At 52.2% G+C, this 15538-nt stretch overlaps 1 protein-coding gene across 3 annotated transcripts in view; it reads right to left on the bottom strand.

Annotated features, from left to right (window-relative positions):
* Positions 1–15538, bottom strand: part of LOC133344687 (uncharacterized) — a 57614-nt gene that overhangs the window by 19823 nt on the left and 22253 nt on the right. For 2 of the 3 annotated variants that reach the window (XR_009755360.1, XM_061554745.1), the window contains exons 5-6: positions 1822–2042; positions 1228–1317 (exon numbers count right to left, since the gene is read on the bottom strand). Coding sequence is in view for 2 of the 3 variants with exons in the window: in XM_061554745.1 (XP_061410729.1) it covers positions 1228–1317; positions 1822–2042 (311 nt within the window). In the remaining variant the exon portion in view is untranslated. The remainder of the gene's footprint in view (positions 1–1227; positions 1318–1821; positions 2043–15538) is intronic. The other variant, XM_061554746.1, reaches the window with a different exon arrangement.

The raw sequence follows: 15538 nt of genomic DNA, 5'->3' as shown, positions 1-15538 counted from the left end.
CCGCCACAGCCAATTAGTAAGGTTTGTCACGTAGAACAAAAGGTGCCAATTCGTTACTAATTCAGCACATCCAGTTTGTTGGAGAGTGTACCCACAAGATTTACAATTGGAGCACGACGTTTCTCTGGCGATTACAACAACCAGCTTTATCAGGCGATTGTCCAGAATTGTCAAGTCGTCTTCTGCACGTGGCTGATGATTGGTAAACACAAAGACGTCTTCACAATCCTTAAGCCATGGCCGGGAATCGAACGCAGGTCGCCGGGTTCATAGTACAAAAGAACAAAACAAATTGCCATAGCGTGTGATAAGAGGATTTTCACTCGAAGAGGAATTATTTTAAATCGCTCTTAAAAGGGTTATGGGCTCAAACAGTAAAACCCTGCAGCTACATTGAAGCTGCCAAGACTCATGGCCACGACCAAACGAAACAATATAAATGCCATCTGTAACGCTCTCAAAACTAAGGTTGAACACGTTAATGCGTTAGCCCTGTTCATCTCTCTGCCCGTCCGTCTGTCACAGGGGAGATCATCAAACCGCTCGTAAATATGTATGCAACTGGAATTCGATTTCACAGTTTTTCTTCTTCTTCTCAAGGTTGCTGAGCAAGACCCGCAAAGGTCCGAGAAATAAACAGCACTTTTAAAGTTGTAATAGACAAGAGTTAATATGAGAACTTTGGAAAAGATACGATGGGAGGAAGTTCCAAAGTCGAGCAGCGCGAGCAAACGGAAGGGTCGTGGCCTGCAGCTTGCTGACTGAACGCATCACCGACGAGACGGAGCAGTCGCTCTTGTGGACAGCAGGGGGCGATGATTGCTGCGTTCTCGGAACGCTGTCACATCCTGCTGGCAACTTTCACAAAGCGAGACCGCGATGCCAACACACGCGGCCTGCCCTCGTTCAACCAACGTGACGGCGCGGAGAATGTCAGAATCAGAATATTGATTCACACTGGAGGAATCCGATGAACTATGAAGCTCTTTGTCGCAGATGTTCTACTGGACAGCTTTGAAAAATAGATACACGTCCGGACTTGACATCTGTGAAAAAGATCTTTATAGCTCTTCGGACTCCTGGAGGACATCTGTGAAACACACCCGCAGCATTGACCAGGGCGGCCGTGGGGGCTCGCACCGCCAAGCTCAGCAACAAGCGGCGAGCAACCGGGCTGCCAGCGGGCCACGTCCACCGGTCCCCAGCACCGGCCGCTGAGCGTGCTACCTTGCTGGTGATGCTGGCGGTGAGTTCGCTCACGAGGACGGCTCCGCTTCCGCGAAGGACGTCCAGCTGCTGCTCCTCCTCCACCCCTCCCTGTGGGAGAGACAAACGCAGCCGGGGGAGCGACGCGGCTTTAAGCGGGGGGGGGGGGGCACCGCGGTGGTGGGATGTTATCTCCCTCGCCTGGTATGCAGGAGGTCGTGGGTTTGGTCCCGACCCTGACGCCTGCTGTATACTTTGGGGAGTTTGCGTGTCTCTCTCCTCTTGGTTGCGTAGATTTTTTCCCCCCAGGTCCTCCGGTTTCTCCCTCCACATTTAGAAACGTGCGTTTAGAGTATTTGGCTGCGATAAAATTCCACGTGATAAGCCACTACATCGAGCGATCATTGGCGGCCAGGTCACTCCTGAAAAAGAGCTATACAGCTCTAGTGGGAGGCTTTGCCCGGTAATAAAATCGTGTTTAGTTTCGACGACATTTTAGACCGCTTTAGGTGAACTGAACCGCGAGGACGCACCACGAACAAATCCAGAGGCGAGGGGCTCGACTAAAAATCCACGAATCGTCGCTGTCGACTAAGGACTCTGGCCGTGACATACCGCCGGCGGCGGCAAGGTCAATCGAGCGGCAGGCCCGCGCGAGCCGTTGACCTTTTGGCGAACGAGCGACGCCGTCGGCGTGGCCGTCGTGGGGCCGTCGCTGGCGGCGAGCGTCCCCGTGGAGCGGCGTCCCCGGCGCTCGGCCCGCGAGGAGAGGACCTCGCGCACGGCGTCGCTGGAGGCGCGCCACGCGGCAGCGCGCACCTCAGCCATCACCGAGTCTGGGGGGCAGAAGCCAGGCGGCACGAGAGAGGGACAAGCGAGAGACTTACCCTCCCCCCCACCCATCGCCACCCCCCCCCCCCGGCCGCCCCCGCCCGCCCGAGAGACTCGAGCGTGAAATTGTGTCGTAGAGAGAGAGAAAATTCGGTGGCACGTAGCGGATCTGTCGACAAGGTGTTGAATAAAAAGCAATGGTGATAGCTACGGCCCGGTGGTGGGGAAAAAAACTGCAAGTGGAAATTCGCTTGTACCGACGCATCATTTGATCATTTGACATCGATTCTTTACCCGTAAGACTCTATGCGTGCATCATAAGTGTTGGAATGAATGTTCATGGATGAATCGATGCAATGGGTCTTTGTAGAATTTCCACTGCTGATTTTGTACGATAATTGTCTATCCACCAAGATGAATCAGAAAGTGTACTCAAATGTGCAACGCCGGGCTAAGGGGCTCAACGTTAAAAGCCACATCACGTGCTCACGGCATTCTCCACTGTTTTTCCACCACTGGTTTCCACCACGATCCGCCACGATCTACCCATTGCTGGATGAAGGCCTCTCTGTCCCCATCACTGACAGCCCTGCGATGCTCCGATCTGTCTCACTCGTGCACCTGAGCTGATGTAAATAACTCCATCTCAGCGAGTTGTTTCATCCGCTCGGGTGCGTTCCTCCTTTGCCTTCTATTCCGTCACCAGTCTCGTCGTGCCTTATAGCCGCGGCGTGCACAACCCAATCCCACTAACTTTTCTGCGCGCTCAATCTGATGTTCATGATTTGCAATCAATCCCCGATCTACGTGTTACACTTGTCTGTCTCAGTGCAATTAAAAGCACGCACCTCCACGGCACTTCTCCCACGCTTCTCACAAACGCAATCGTCTTCACGCTGCGCTTTCGGCCACCCAAACGCCATTCAAATTTTGCCATCAGATGCCAATGTGAGCAGGGAGCGAGCCAGCGAGCCGGCGAGCCAGCGAGCATCACCCACGCTGGTGGCGGCCCTGCTGCCTGGCTGACTCCCATCGCTGTCACGGGACCCCGGGCCGGTGTGCCGTCAAGCACCTGTCTCCAGCTCCAACCAGGAGGGAGGGGGGGGGAGACTTCCATCTGCTATCGTTCCCCAGCACACGTGGGTGCCTGCCCGTCCACTAACACGTGACTTTTTTGCCGAGGACATCTCGGAAACGGCAGCCGCATGGACCCCGACCTGGGTGCCCGTGCCGATTCCTTTAGCTTTCAGTTATCCAGCCACATGCCCAGATACACGTCTCACTTCCTCCGAATTAATTTCCCAGGATTGCGCTAAAATTGAGCGAAGATTTTTTTTGCTTCAGGTTGCGCGGCGGAGCCTGCCCTGTTGTCACCTAATCCACAGCGATCGTGCCTGAATTGGAATGGCGCGCTGGTAATGGTTTAACGTCGAGCAGTTATGATTACAAATGATAGACTAACAATACACACAATTATCTTAAAATGTGCACTGCCATGTAGGTCATAAAATACCATCATTTGCAGCAAATTTCTCAAACCATTGCTGGATGATAAAGTCCCCCGGGGGAGGTGGGAGGTTCTGAACATTCTTCCCCATGCTGGTGAGTGCTGGTAGGCTCACATATCACTCGCCACTCGTGTTAATTGGAGCTGGGAATCCAATTCAGGTCGCTGGTTTCAAAGTGACAAAGCGCAAACCACCACCCCACCCACTTGCATGCATTAAATATATTACTTCATTAAATTAGTTCATCAGTGTCAGCATCATCATCACCAATTTTTTTATACTTCACTGGATGTATTAAGACCCGAGTCAATCCACAATTGAAGAACGATATCGTTATTTTAGACAGAAATTCCTCGCTGAAACTCAAGAAAGACTTCCATGCGGGTCCTGCATTTGGATGTTTGGCCAAATTCCTTTTGCACAGCTCCGGCAACCGCCCCTAGAGCCAACACACGCAACGTACGAGCGTCGTGTTTCGTGGCGCGCAGCAACTGGGTCGTCACGGCGAGCGTTTGTAACGATTCAGGGCCACACTCGGCAAATTTTTACCACAAGCCGATGGAGTAGCATGGAAGGAAAATCCTCACGGAAGTATGTAAAGACCAACTTACACGAAGCACCAACACTCACCAGCCACATAAAAGAATTGGTTTTACCCTTTCTGGCAATAAAACAGGTGTTAAGATGTTAGAAAACACCAAACAAAAAACCTTTTGCAAGGAATCATGTCTGCATTAACCGCACATACTCGTGGTGAACATGCAAACAAAAACATGCTCTGGTAGTATACGCATTGTCTTTGAAACTGATTGGTCCACACCAGAGACAGCTTTCTTTAGAGCCTAGTCTCAAACAGTGTTGGACCATTTTTCGATTTAAAGCTTTCGTGACTGCAGGGATTCATCTTCTTGGCTCTTTCGGTAAAGTCACGTAACAAAGTCACATGACTTTACCGAAAGAACCAAGAAGAGTGTTGGACTAGAGAACGCCAAAAGTAGGACAGCACAAGGACAATGCACTATCGGGCGTGCGCTTTTAAGAGACGGCATCGCGAACGTTAAACGGACGCAACGCACCCCCTCCCCCCTCCCCCCACACTGGTGACCATCATTGGCCAAGCTCGTTCCAGTCACGCGCGTCAAATTACATTTGCGCGAGCAGCCTTGAAGAAATGTTGAAAAACATTAAATTAGCCTGACGGCACCGCGCCTGACGGGGGCCTAATCCACGACCGCTGCTGTCGTCTCGACGGAGAGGTGAGCCGGCCGTGTCGTTGAGATGCGTAGCCGTGGCGCGTCGATTCCATGATGCGGGGCCGTTACGATCACCCGTTATAATCGCTCACAGATTCCAGGTCTATTTTGCACGGGCAGTCTATTGAACGGCATTGGTATTGTTATTCGTAGTTTTGTTTTGTTGATCTGCTCTGTATTGCGCTTGGTGGTGGTGGTGGTGACCTTTGCGCATGATGAATACTAATACGCCATCTACCCCTGCGCGCTGCACAACGCCGATCGTGCGCCCAAGAATTAGATCGCTTACAATTTACGCGACGTTGAACACGCACGCTATGCTTACATTACATTTAGGCTACAGGGGCAAGATGTACAAATAGGGCAAAATAAAACCGATAGTACAAAATAAGGCTGTGAAAAAAGGGACAAAATAAACAATCGATCTTGAATGGGCCCACGACTCCGAAATGTGGTAATGTATTTAATTGCTGGAGTCAGGGTTGGGAGAAAGGAGACGCTCTATGGTCTCATACCACCGAGTCTGAATTGCGACATTGCCAATGTTGTCACGGCGCTGCTAGGGGGCTCTAGAGCCATAGAAATCACACTCCGGAAGTCACAACACGGGCGGCGTGCGGATGCCACCATTATTTAGGCAGTGGCGTTAACAAATGGGTTGAGTGTTTTGTTGTCGTTGTTGTGTGTGTGTTCATTATTTGGAGGTGGCTGGGTGGCTCAGAAGTCAAAGCGAAGCTGACCCAGAACCATTGGGGACCCGGGTTCAGGTCTAGGCTTCGGTCTCGCTGCGATTAAATCAGATGATGGTTGCCGGCTCGGTCACAAACGACTGCACATCGAAATCAAATGCAGGTTTTGTTTGTCACTTAACTTGGCTACCTTCCAGCTATGAGAATAAAAAATATCGGTTCGACTATCGCACAATGACAAACACCAGGTTCACAGCCGAGTAAGCACGTGAGGGCGGCTTGTCATAGGCTCCGTGAAAATCTCTTGCCCAGCCATTGAAAGTCGTGCGAGGTCCCACTACTCTGCTGAGATTTCCGAATGGATTTTTAGTCTCATAGGACGTGACGCCAATCTCGCACGCCGGGAAAGAAAACTGCACGAAGGGGGGAAAAAAGGCTTTGCTAAAAGGACGCGGTTGACCTGAATTTACACACAATTCTCGACATTGCAGCACGTGGACTCAAATACAATCACGGTGTCCTTCCGAGCTGAAATATTGAAGCCAGAAAATTAATTTCCTGCTGCCACAGCATGCTCACTCATGCTCGCTCCACCCCCCCACCACCGCCCTGTTCCCGTGTGTGGATTTAACGCTTTCATCAAGTTCTGGCTCATGGCTCGATTCCTTCAAAAGGAAGAATTGCATTGGGGTGACGGCGACGGCGACGCTCACAACCCGCGCGTCGCTCGCTCCCTCCCGCTACGGGTGTGTCGAGGCCAGACGCAGGGCCTGACACGGGTCCACAAAGATGCCCTCTGGGGGAGCTGTGGATCGCGCGAATGGGTGAAGAAATCCCTTTAATTGGGCGCGGATCAGCTGGCTGCAGTGTGCCATCTCCATGCACGCGCGGTGCATTGGTGCTCCGGAAAAGGAGGGCCCACTACTTTTTGAAAATAAATTATATTCTCCAAATTGTTGGTCAAACTTGAAGGCATCTTCCACAATGAAGCAGAGGGACCAGGACCGGTTCAAATACCAAATGCCACTGATGTTTAGCCATGGTCGAGAATACAACTCTTTGACAGATCTATAGGACAATGTGCTAACCACAGCTTCACCCTCAATTAATTTACATGTATCTAAACTTGTCTATGTGTGTGTCACGATTATGAGGTTGTCTCTCTCGCCTTCTGTGTCCGTCCTTGTGTGTATCTCTCTGAGCTCTGTATCGATTCCCATCTCCCTATCTTTGTCTTTCTCTCCCTACGTGTATCTATTTATTTGTCTCTTTATGCATCTCTCTGTGATATGTGGCTGTCTCTTCATGTTGCCCCTGTATGTGTGTGTGCCTCTCTCTTTCCGTGACACCACACTCTCCACGTCTCTCTGTATCTGCCTCTATGACCTCTATGACCCCGCCGTCCTGCCCATCATCTGAGCGCTGTGACGCCTCGGGCTGACCGAACGCATCGCCTGTACTACGCGACGTCTCTATAAAATATTTTTTTTAACACCACTGGTCAACACGCCAACGCTCGTCGCCCATCCATGAGAGATGATCCGATCTAACGCTTGAGAGATTGAGCCAATTAACACAGAGTCCTTCCACAACCTTATAGGACCGCATTTCAGCATCATCACCATCAATCAGCCACGATCAATCCAATGCTGGATTAAAGCTTCCCCACGCCGTAGCCATCTGAGATGCAACAATCGTGCACCGCGTCTTAGCATGGAGCGGAAACGGGCCAGAATCATTTACACAATCGTAAGCTTGGCCATCCGTACACCCCCCCCCCTCTACCCCCCCCCCGCCCTCCAACGCAACAACACAAACCAGCGGCCGGCAACACAGGCCGGCCCTTGAGCCTCCACTCCACGGCGATTCCTCCACCCACCACCCCTCCCCCCCCCGAACTATTGGGACACGTTCACCTGACGCGTTCACCTGACGCGTTCACCTGACACGTTCACCTGACGCGTTCACCTGACGCGTTCACCTGACACGTTCACCTGACGAGTTCACCCGACGCGTTCACCCGACGCGTTCACCCGACGCGTTCACCCGACGCGTTCACCCGACGCGTTCACCCGACGCGTTCACCCGACGCGTTCACCTGACAAGTTCACCCGACGCGTTCACCAGACGCGTTCACCAGACGCGTTCACCTGACACATTCACCAGACGCGTTGACCCGACGCGTTCACCCGACGCGTTCACCTGACAAGTTCACCCGACGCGTTCACCCGACGCGTTCACCTGACACGTTCACCTGACACGTTCACCTGACACGTTCACCAGACACGTTCACCTGACGCGTTCACCTGACACGTTCACCTGACACGTTCACCTGACACGTTCACCAGACGCGTTCACCTGACGCGTTCACCCGACACGTTCACCTGACACGTTCACCTGACACGTTCACCCGACGCGTTCACCCGACACGTTCACCCGACGCGTTCACCTGACACGTTCACCTGACACGTTCACCTGACACGTTCACCCGACGCGTTCACGTGACACGTTCGCCTGACGCGTTCACCTGACGCGTTCACCTGACGCGTTCACGTGACACGTTCACCCGACGCGTTCACGTGACACGTTCACCTGACACGTTCACCTGACACGTTCACCCGACGCGTTCACCTGACACGTTCACCTGACACGTTCACCCGACGCGTTCACCCGACGCGTTCACCCGACGCGTTCACCCGACACGTTCACCTGACGCGTTCACCTGACGCGTTCACGTGACACGTTCGCCTGACTTGTTCACCCGACGCGTTCACCCGACGCGTTCACCCGACGCGTTCACCCGACGCGTTCACCCGACGCGTTCACCTGACACGTTCACCTGACGCGTTCACCTGACGCGTTCACCCGACGCGTTCACCTGACACGTTCACCTGACGCGTTCACCCGACACGTTCACCTGACGCGTTCACCCGACGCGTTCACCTGACGCGTTCACCCGACACGTTCACCTGACGCGTTCACCTGACGCGTTCACCCGACGCGTTCACCCGACGCGTTCACCCGACGCGTTCACCTGACGAGTTCACCTGACGCGTTCACCTGACACGTTCACCTGATGCGTTCACCTGACGCGTTCACCCGACACGTTCACCTGACACGTTCACCTGACACGTTCACCAGACGCGTTCACCTGACGCGTTCACCCGACACGTTCACCCGACACGTTCACCTGACACGTTCACCCGACGCGTTCACCCGACACGTTCACCCGACGCGTTCACCTGACACGTTCACCTGACGCGTTCACCTGACACGTTCACCTGACCGCAGCGTCCCCTCGGCGTCCGGCGGCGGGACACTGCCGAGCGCGCCGCGTCACGCCTGGTGGTGCCATTCATCACCGGCGGCGGGAGAGGGTCGGCAGGAAACTTTCCACTGCGAACGATATCGATTCCCGTTCAAAATCCTTTCAGCCTCCTCCGCGAGCATCGCCGGGACTCTGCAGCCCGAAGGGCTGAGCGAAGCTCCAGGCAGACAGCGGTGCCGCCGCTGTTATTTACAATTCCCTCCCGCTCTGTTCCTCTCCTCCGCATCCCGATGTGCCGCCAACTCCCGCGGGAGTGAGCACAAGCAACACGAGGGCCGCCTCGCGCGCGTTGTTGCTCGTGGTTTCCACGATGCTGGCCCTGCTGGGTGAATCAAAGGGCCCCCACCACCACCACACGCACTGTGTGCGCACTGTGTGCGTGTGGTGGAGGCCATTTGATTCGGTCATGCATCACCACGCCGGTCAATGCCGTTTGGTTGATGGCAGGCAGCATAGATGTTGCAGCATAGTACAGCGCAACGATGGATTTTGTAGCGCTGCCGTCTGCTGATAACGTCGCACCAAACAGCGGCCTATAGCAGCCGTTCTCTACGCATGGCGGTCGTCCATACGAGGACTGTCCACCAGGCGAGAATCAGCTTAGCTTGCGACATCTGACCAGATTGGTTGCTTTGCGAGTGACTTGGGTCACAGGCAATAATAATAATAACGTAGTGGAGGGAAAAGTCAAAACCTCTTTCATTCTGCCCTGAAAGCTGCTTATCGTGGATACCTTGCCACTGAAAATCATCGCAAACTCAATGTCCCAGGACATCAAATCGGAGTGTGCAAGCGCACGCACATACACGCGTAGAAGCACGTACGCTCGTATAAGTGCGAATGAGTGGTCAGCTCTCCGCGATGTAGACCCAGCGGCCTCGGAACAACTCCCAGTCGTGCACAACGTCATTGGCGAGTGGTGTTGTAACATATTGTGGGCCTTCTCGAGGTCAACTCAGCCTTAAATGAGTGAAGTGATTGGTGGGGTGGTTGAAACATCAGCAGCGGGGAGGCAAATGTGGCTTGGATGTGGTGCTGGCCACGAACCCTCATTCCCTATGCCACACCAGCCTAAATCGGCCCTTTCTATTAAAAGTGGCCAAACATTTTGCAAATATTTCAATGATAATAATAAGTTACAACCATATGTCAGGATGTCGGATGAAATCCTCCCCATGCTGCGCCAGTCGTTGGGGATGTTTGACCATACTTCACTACGCTGGTCAGTGAGTGTGTTGATCAAGGGAGGTGCCCAGGACCAGTTTAGACATCACTCACAATTGGTTTGAGCCACGGTCGGGAACCGAACTCAGGTTCCCGGATTTTAACGCACAGTGCGTTCACTGCTGCAACGGCGCTCACCGCCATAAAGATAACCAGGGTATCGTTTCGGCTTTTAGTTCACGCTTGTATGCGTATATGCGTGGCGTGCGTGCGTGCATATACGCATACGCGGATTGGACAGCACACTACGAACCCGGTGGATGTATTCAGGAACAAATATTCGGCCCCTTGTCCGCGTGTACGCCTGGCCACTTATGCGCATGCGTGTACGTCTGCCGGTGCTCGGGAGCGCGCGTGCGTACGTGCGTGTACGTCACCGCCAGTGCTTGCGCCCCTCACAATGCCACCACAGCCGAGCCAAGGTCCCCCGCCCCAGCCCCCCACCCCAGCCCCAACCAAAGCCATTATAATCCCACGCCGTGCGTGGAGTAATGAAAGTGTCAGATGCCACCTGCACACAATCGCTCTCTCATCTGCTAGTAAACGCGTTTTTCATTTTCCGGGAAGCAGCCACAAGTGCAGCCGTTCGCGTAGTGCGGGAAGGGTTGGGGGGTGAGGCGGGGGGGGGTGAGGCAGGGGGTGGGGGTGTCTCCTCCTGGTCGTCATCGCGTGATCGCGCCCGGGGTTCGCCGTCGTAAAAACGCGCGCGGAACGAACGGACGAGTAATTGAGTGAGTGGTTTTAATCGACAGATGAACGGGACGGCTGTCGCGCGAGTGCCAATGCCAGAGAAAGCCACAGCGCAAATGCACTCTGGGAGGTTTTTTTCTTTCAAAATGAGGGCTAAATCTCTATTCATCGCTGTGACCTCCGTAATAAGTCCGGTGTAGCCTGCCACTGACAAAAAGGGAGAAAACACGAATCGGCCTTTGCTTGTCTTTGTGTGATTTTCAGATAAATTACCACCGAGTTAACCTTGCAAACAACTTAAGCCTTACAAATTGGGCCATGTTCCAGAAACGAGGAGTAGATTTCTCCAATGATGCTGCTCCTTGGCCAGTGTCAGGGAGCTGAACCAATCAACGTTAAAACCGGCAACATCAGCAGCAGCAACATCAGCAGCAGCAACATCAGCAGCAGCAACATCAGCAGCAGCAACATCAGCAGCAGCAACAACAGCAGCAGCAACAACAGCAGCAGCAACAACAGCAGCAACATCAGCAGCAGCAACATCAGCAGCAGCAGCAACATCAGCAGCAGCAGCAACATCAGCAGCAGCAGCAACATCAGCAGCAGCAACATCACCAGCACCAGCAACAACAGCAGCTCCTGCTGAAGTTCCCAGCACATGCAGCGTCGTGCCGAGCCACACGCAGTACAACCCGAAAACGCGTGGGAGAGCTGCACTGAATTCTCTCAACACCGTGGCCCTCTCGTATGCCACAGGGAGCAGGCACCAACCAACTGAGAGCCGACATGATGCGGTGAGAACTGGCCAGTGGTTGAGACTAAGGATGGAGGTGCAGGCAAAGGAGGCAACACGCCTAAGACGACATCAACCGCAGAGATGGGAGTGATTAAAATAATAAGCTCGTGTACAGGAGCTACATACATGGATTGTTGCGCTGCAGTCACTATTTCTCCGGCGGAGAGAGAGAGAGAGACGATAACTGCTTGGGGGGGGGGGGGGGGGGCTTTCATCGTGCAGTAGATAGATCATGGCTGATGAATAATATGATGATGATGATGACATTGAAGCGGCTTAGCTGCTCACATGAGCACAGGAGAATAGTCTTGCTTTTTGGGGCGGTGTTTTTCACCGAATATAAGAAACTAAATTAAATGAATTTATCCAACCCTGACATCTCGGTTGTCGGCAGGTGTGATATAAAAGTGAGTGAAGGCTCCGCTAGGGTCGTGAGCGCGCGGATTACACGGACCTCGGCGCCGCGTCCGTCACCGCCGATGACCGCTTATCTGATCTTTTCCAGCAACACGTTTAAAATGTCGACTTTTCATTCCCGTCGGGTGGAACGTCACGCGCCCAAGAATGCGTCCACCGGGAGACGGAGCCATGGAATCAGTGCAGGCGCTGGGTGGCTTGCTACATCGCTGGGTCGGCTGGAGGAGGCCTTCATCCAGCAGTGGATTGACCATGGTTGACGATGATTATGGTGGGTGGGTCAACGTGTAATTTCTCCCGGACTGGCAACATTTACAGAACGCATTCAGCGATAGTTTTGTAAACTATTTTATTTTCAATTGGAAGATTAATTACTCCACTTGAATGGATACATAAAAGTCGGGTTTATACTAATTAGGCTGGGACAAACCATCAATGATAAATTATACATTTTATTTCTTACGCTTGTTACACAAGAGTTGAATTGCACGTTTAAGAATCAGTTGTTTACGATTCATACAATTTACATGCAAATTGTATGCAAATGTTACTTTCAGACTATTTGAAAAAATTATGCAGAACACAAAGAACTGAATATGCAAGACAGCCATGACCAATCCACTGCTGGATGAAATATTTCCTAAGCCACTGCCATCTCTCATGGCCTTGAGATGTAGCGGCAATTTATCTCCCGTGCAGGGGCGGTGTGGACATCACTATGCCCGGCCACCTTTGTCTCCCCAGTGCTGGCATTTACACAAGGCGAATTTGACTTAGGGGAGGCCAAAGACCAGTTCAAACATTCGCCTCGGCTCTGGCTCTGACGTCGCTCGTCACTCATGGTAGCTATGGCTGGGCAGCACGCTTAGATTGCCAGACTCAATGTGTAGTCAGATAACCAGCTGTGCCACCGCTCCATGTCCATTTGCCTAAAAAATTACATGGATTGTCAATAATAAAATTCTCTAATTTCGATTTAAAGCTTTCGTGACTGCAGGGATTCATCTTCTTGGTTCTTTCGGTAAAGTCACGTAGAATGGAAATAATAAAATAGTAAAAATAAAACATAATAAAATAATTTTCACGACGTTTCGGCCACAACGCAAGCAGCCGTCATCAGGTGACTTTACCGAAAGAACCAAGAAGAGAAAAATAAAATTATCATGTGCACAATTCCTTGCACGTATCACGAACGTTATGATCGAAGATTGTATTTTCTGAATCGGTGCATTGTTACATGCCTAACAAGTACGCGGCAAGTAATACAATTTGAAAAATATATTGTTTTTCAAGAGGGTCCTTATGCCGATATTGTACCAATATCTCACTGTTTCTATTAAACGTGGCAGGAACACGTGAAGAGCGCAGAGAAAGAAAAAAACAACCTTTACGCACATCCGAAGAACGATCCCAACTCTGCGCAGATGCCAATAACCTATTTGCTGTACTGCCTCGCCTATATCCACCTCCCTGTCCGACCAAAGGTGCGGCGGGGGCGGGGGGCTTGCGTAACAGGCGCGAACGGCAAAAAGATTGAAACTCCGGGGCAGCAGCCTCATCCCCCCGCGTGCGTGCGACGCGACGTCCCCACGCGTGTTCATGCTCGCGCGCCACGCGTGTTCATGCTCGCGCGCCACTCGTGTTCATGCCCGCGCGCCACGCGTCGCGAATGCGCGTCGTCAGCAAGGAGGACCCCCATCACTCGGCAACTGCCGCTTCGAACGTCGTGAATTCGGCTCGTGCCTTCGCCACCCGGGGATCGTTTCAGCCTCAAGCGCGAGCGCGTCTCTCGCGCGCCCCGCCAACGATGGACGCACTAAACGCCGGTGTTCAAATTCCCAGCCCCACACACACCCACACAACCCTGCCCCCCCCCCCATCCGGTTGCCATGGGGACGCCGCTGTAATCCCGCGAGATAAAAATTTCGCGCAAAATCACAGCCGCCGTCGACAGTCGGACGACGACAGTCGGACGGCGAGACGACGGGAATCGTTTTGTTTTGTGCCTTGGCGGGTTACGCAGGGGCCTGTGATTACGGTAATCCACGATGGACTTGTGCCATTCTACTCCTGATCTATACGTTGCCATCACCATCATCATCGGCAGCAGCAGCAAGTCATCATCATCACCATCACCACGAGCCATGGGCAGCTAACCCCCGGAGGTGTGCACTGCACATTTCGTCATTTGTTTACACTTTCCTCTGTCTTGAGTCAACATGCTCAAGTGGTGGTCCAAGTCTTTCTGGCACCAATCTCTTGTGATGTCGTCGTCAAGACATGCTCTGTTGGCTCTTCCTCTTTTTACGGTTACTTCTAATTTTGTGAACAACACCACTTTTAATTGTCCTGTTGTTGTCCATCCTACACGTGTGTCCAAATAGTGCCAGTGTCCTTCTCATCGCTGCCTGCATCATCAGGTTGTCTTCTTCTCCGTGCAACCTTTGTCTGACTTCTACGTTTGTCACCCTTTGGGTCCAGTTCAGATGCAGTATCCTTCCAAAGCAATGCATTTCAAATGCCAATAGCAGCAAGTGTGGGCTGGTTATAGGAGGGGCTTCGAGCTTTGGCTCCGCACACTCTTGAGTTCTGGAACATTGAGTCCAATTCGCGAAATATTTGCGTGCTATTGTGCGTTGTTATTACGATTGTAAAAAAAAGTGTTCCCGAAATCACACGGCCGGATGGATACACTGTCCCACGTACAACAAAATCAGAATCTTTATTTATCCTGGAGGAATCCGATGAGCGATGAAGCTCTTTTCTCACAGATGTCCAGTTGGGGTGGGTCAGCAAATGACATCCGACAAACAACGCAAAACAAATGATATAAGAGCACCATAGAGACAACGTCAGCAAATATAAATACTATTTGCGGTGACCCCTAAAGGTTTGGGATCACAAAATGAAAATCACACTAATTGCGACGTCACTATTGTTAAAACAAGGCAGCCACTGCCGTTCGTGTCTTGGCTCGGGACCTCTGCTAAAAGAGCAGAGCGTGGAGTGGGACCGTTCCACACTTCGTTATATCCCCGTCTGTCAGCGGCAAAACAACAAAAACTAAAAAAAAAATCCGTAAACGCTGCTCAAGAGTGACACACCGGCTGCTCCCTCGCGAATTGGCTCCCGTCATAAAGAAGCAAGTTTCCCCGACTAACGTTGACGTGCATCGTAAATAATAAAGTGTAGCAATTAATATTTACGTCCCAGTCAAAAGTATCAATTAATATTTATGAACGCGTTAAATAATATAGCACCTAATTCAATCAGCGGCTACAATTAAACTCTTATCACCAAAAATAACTCAGACTCCCCCCGTCACTTTAGCCAATAGCTGCCAGTTCATTTCTTCCTCGCAGATGCACCTTGTTCTCCCCAAACACTATCTTCCCCTGCGTACCGCACGTGTCCACTTGCAGGAGGGTAGCAATCTCAGCTAGGGTCTGTCCGTGGCGGGACCCCCGGCACCCCACATCGAGTAGACCTCCCGCTGTGATGGCCTGGCAACTCGTCGCCTGCCATCTACTCCGGTCAACTCCCTGAAATAACTCCGTGAGAACTCCCCGTCGAATTCCACTGCACACAGAATTCAT

This window comes from Lethenteron reissneri, chromosome 20 (assembly GCF_015708825.2).
Source record: "Lethenteron reissneri isolate LAM-NWPU_2019-01 chromosome 20, ASM1570882v1, whole genome shotgun sequence".
Lineage (NCBI taxonomy): Eukaryota > Metazoa > Chordata > Hyperoartia > Petromyzontiformes > Petromyzontidae > Lethenteron > Lethenteron reissneri.
Note: the sequence above shows the minus strand (reverse complement) of the source record. Positions and strands in the feature narration are given on the sequence as shown.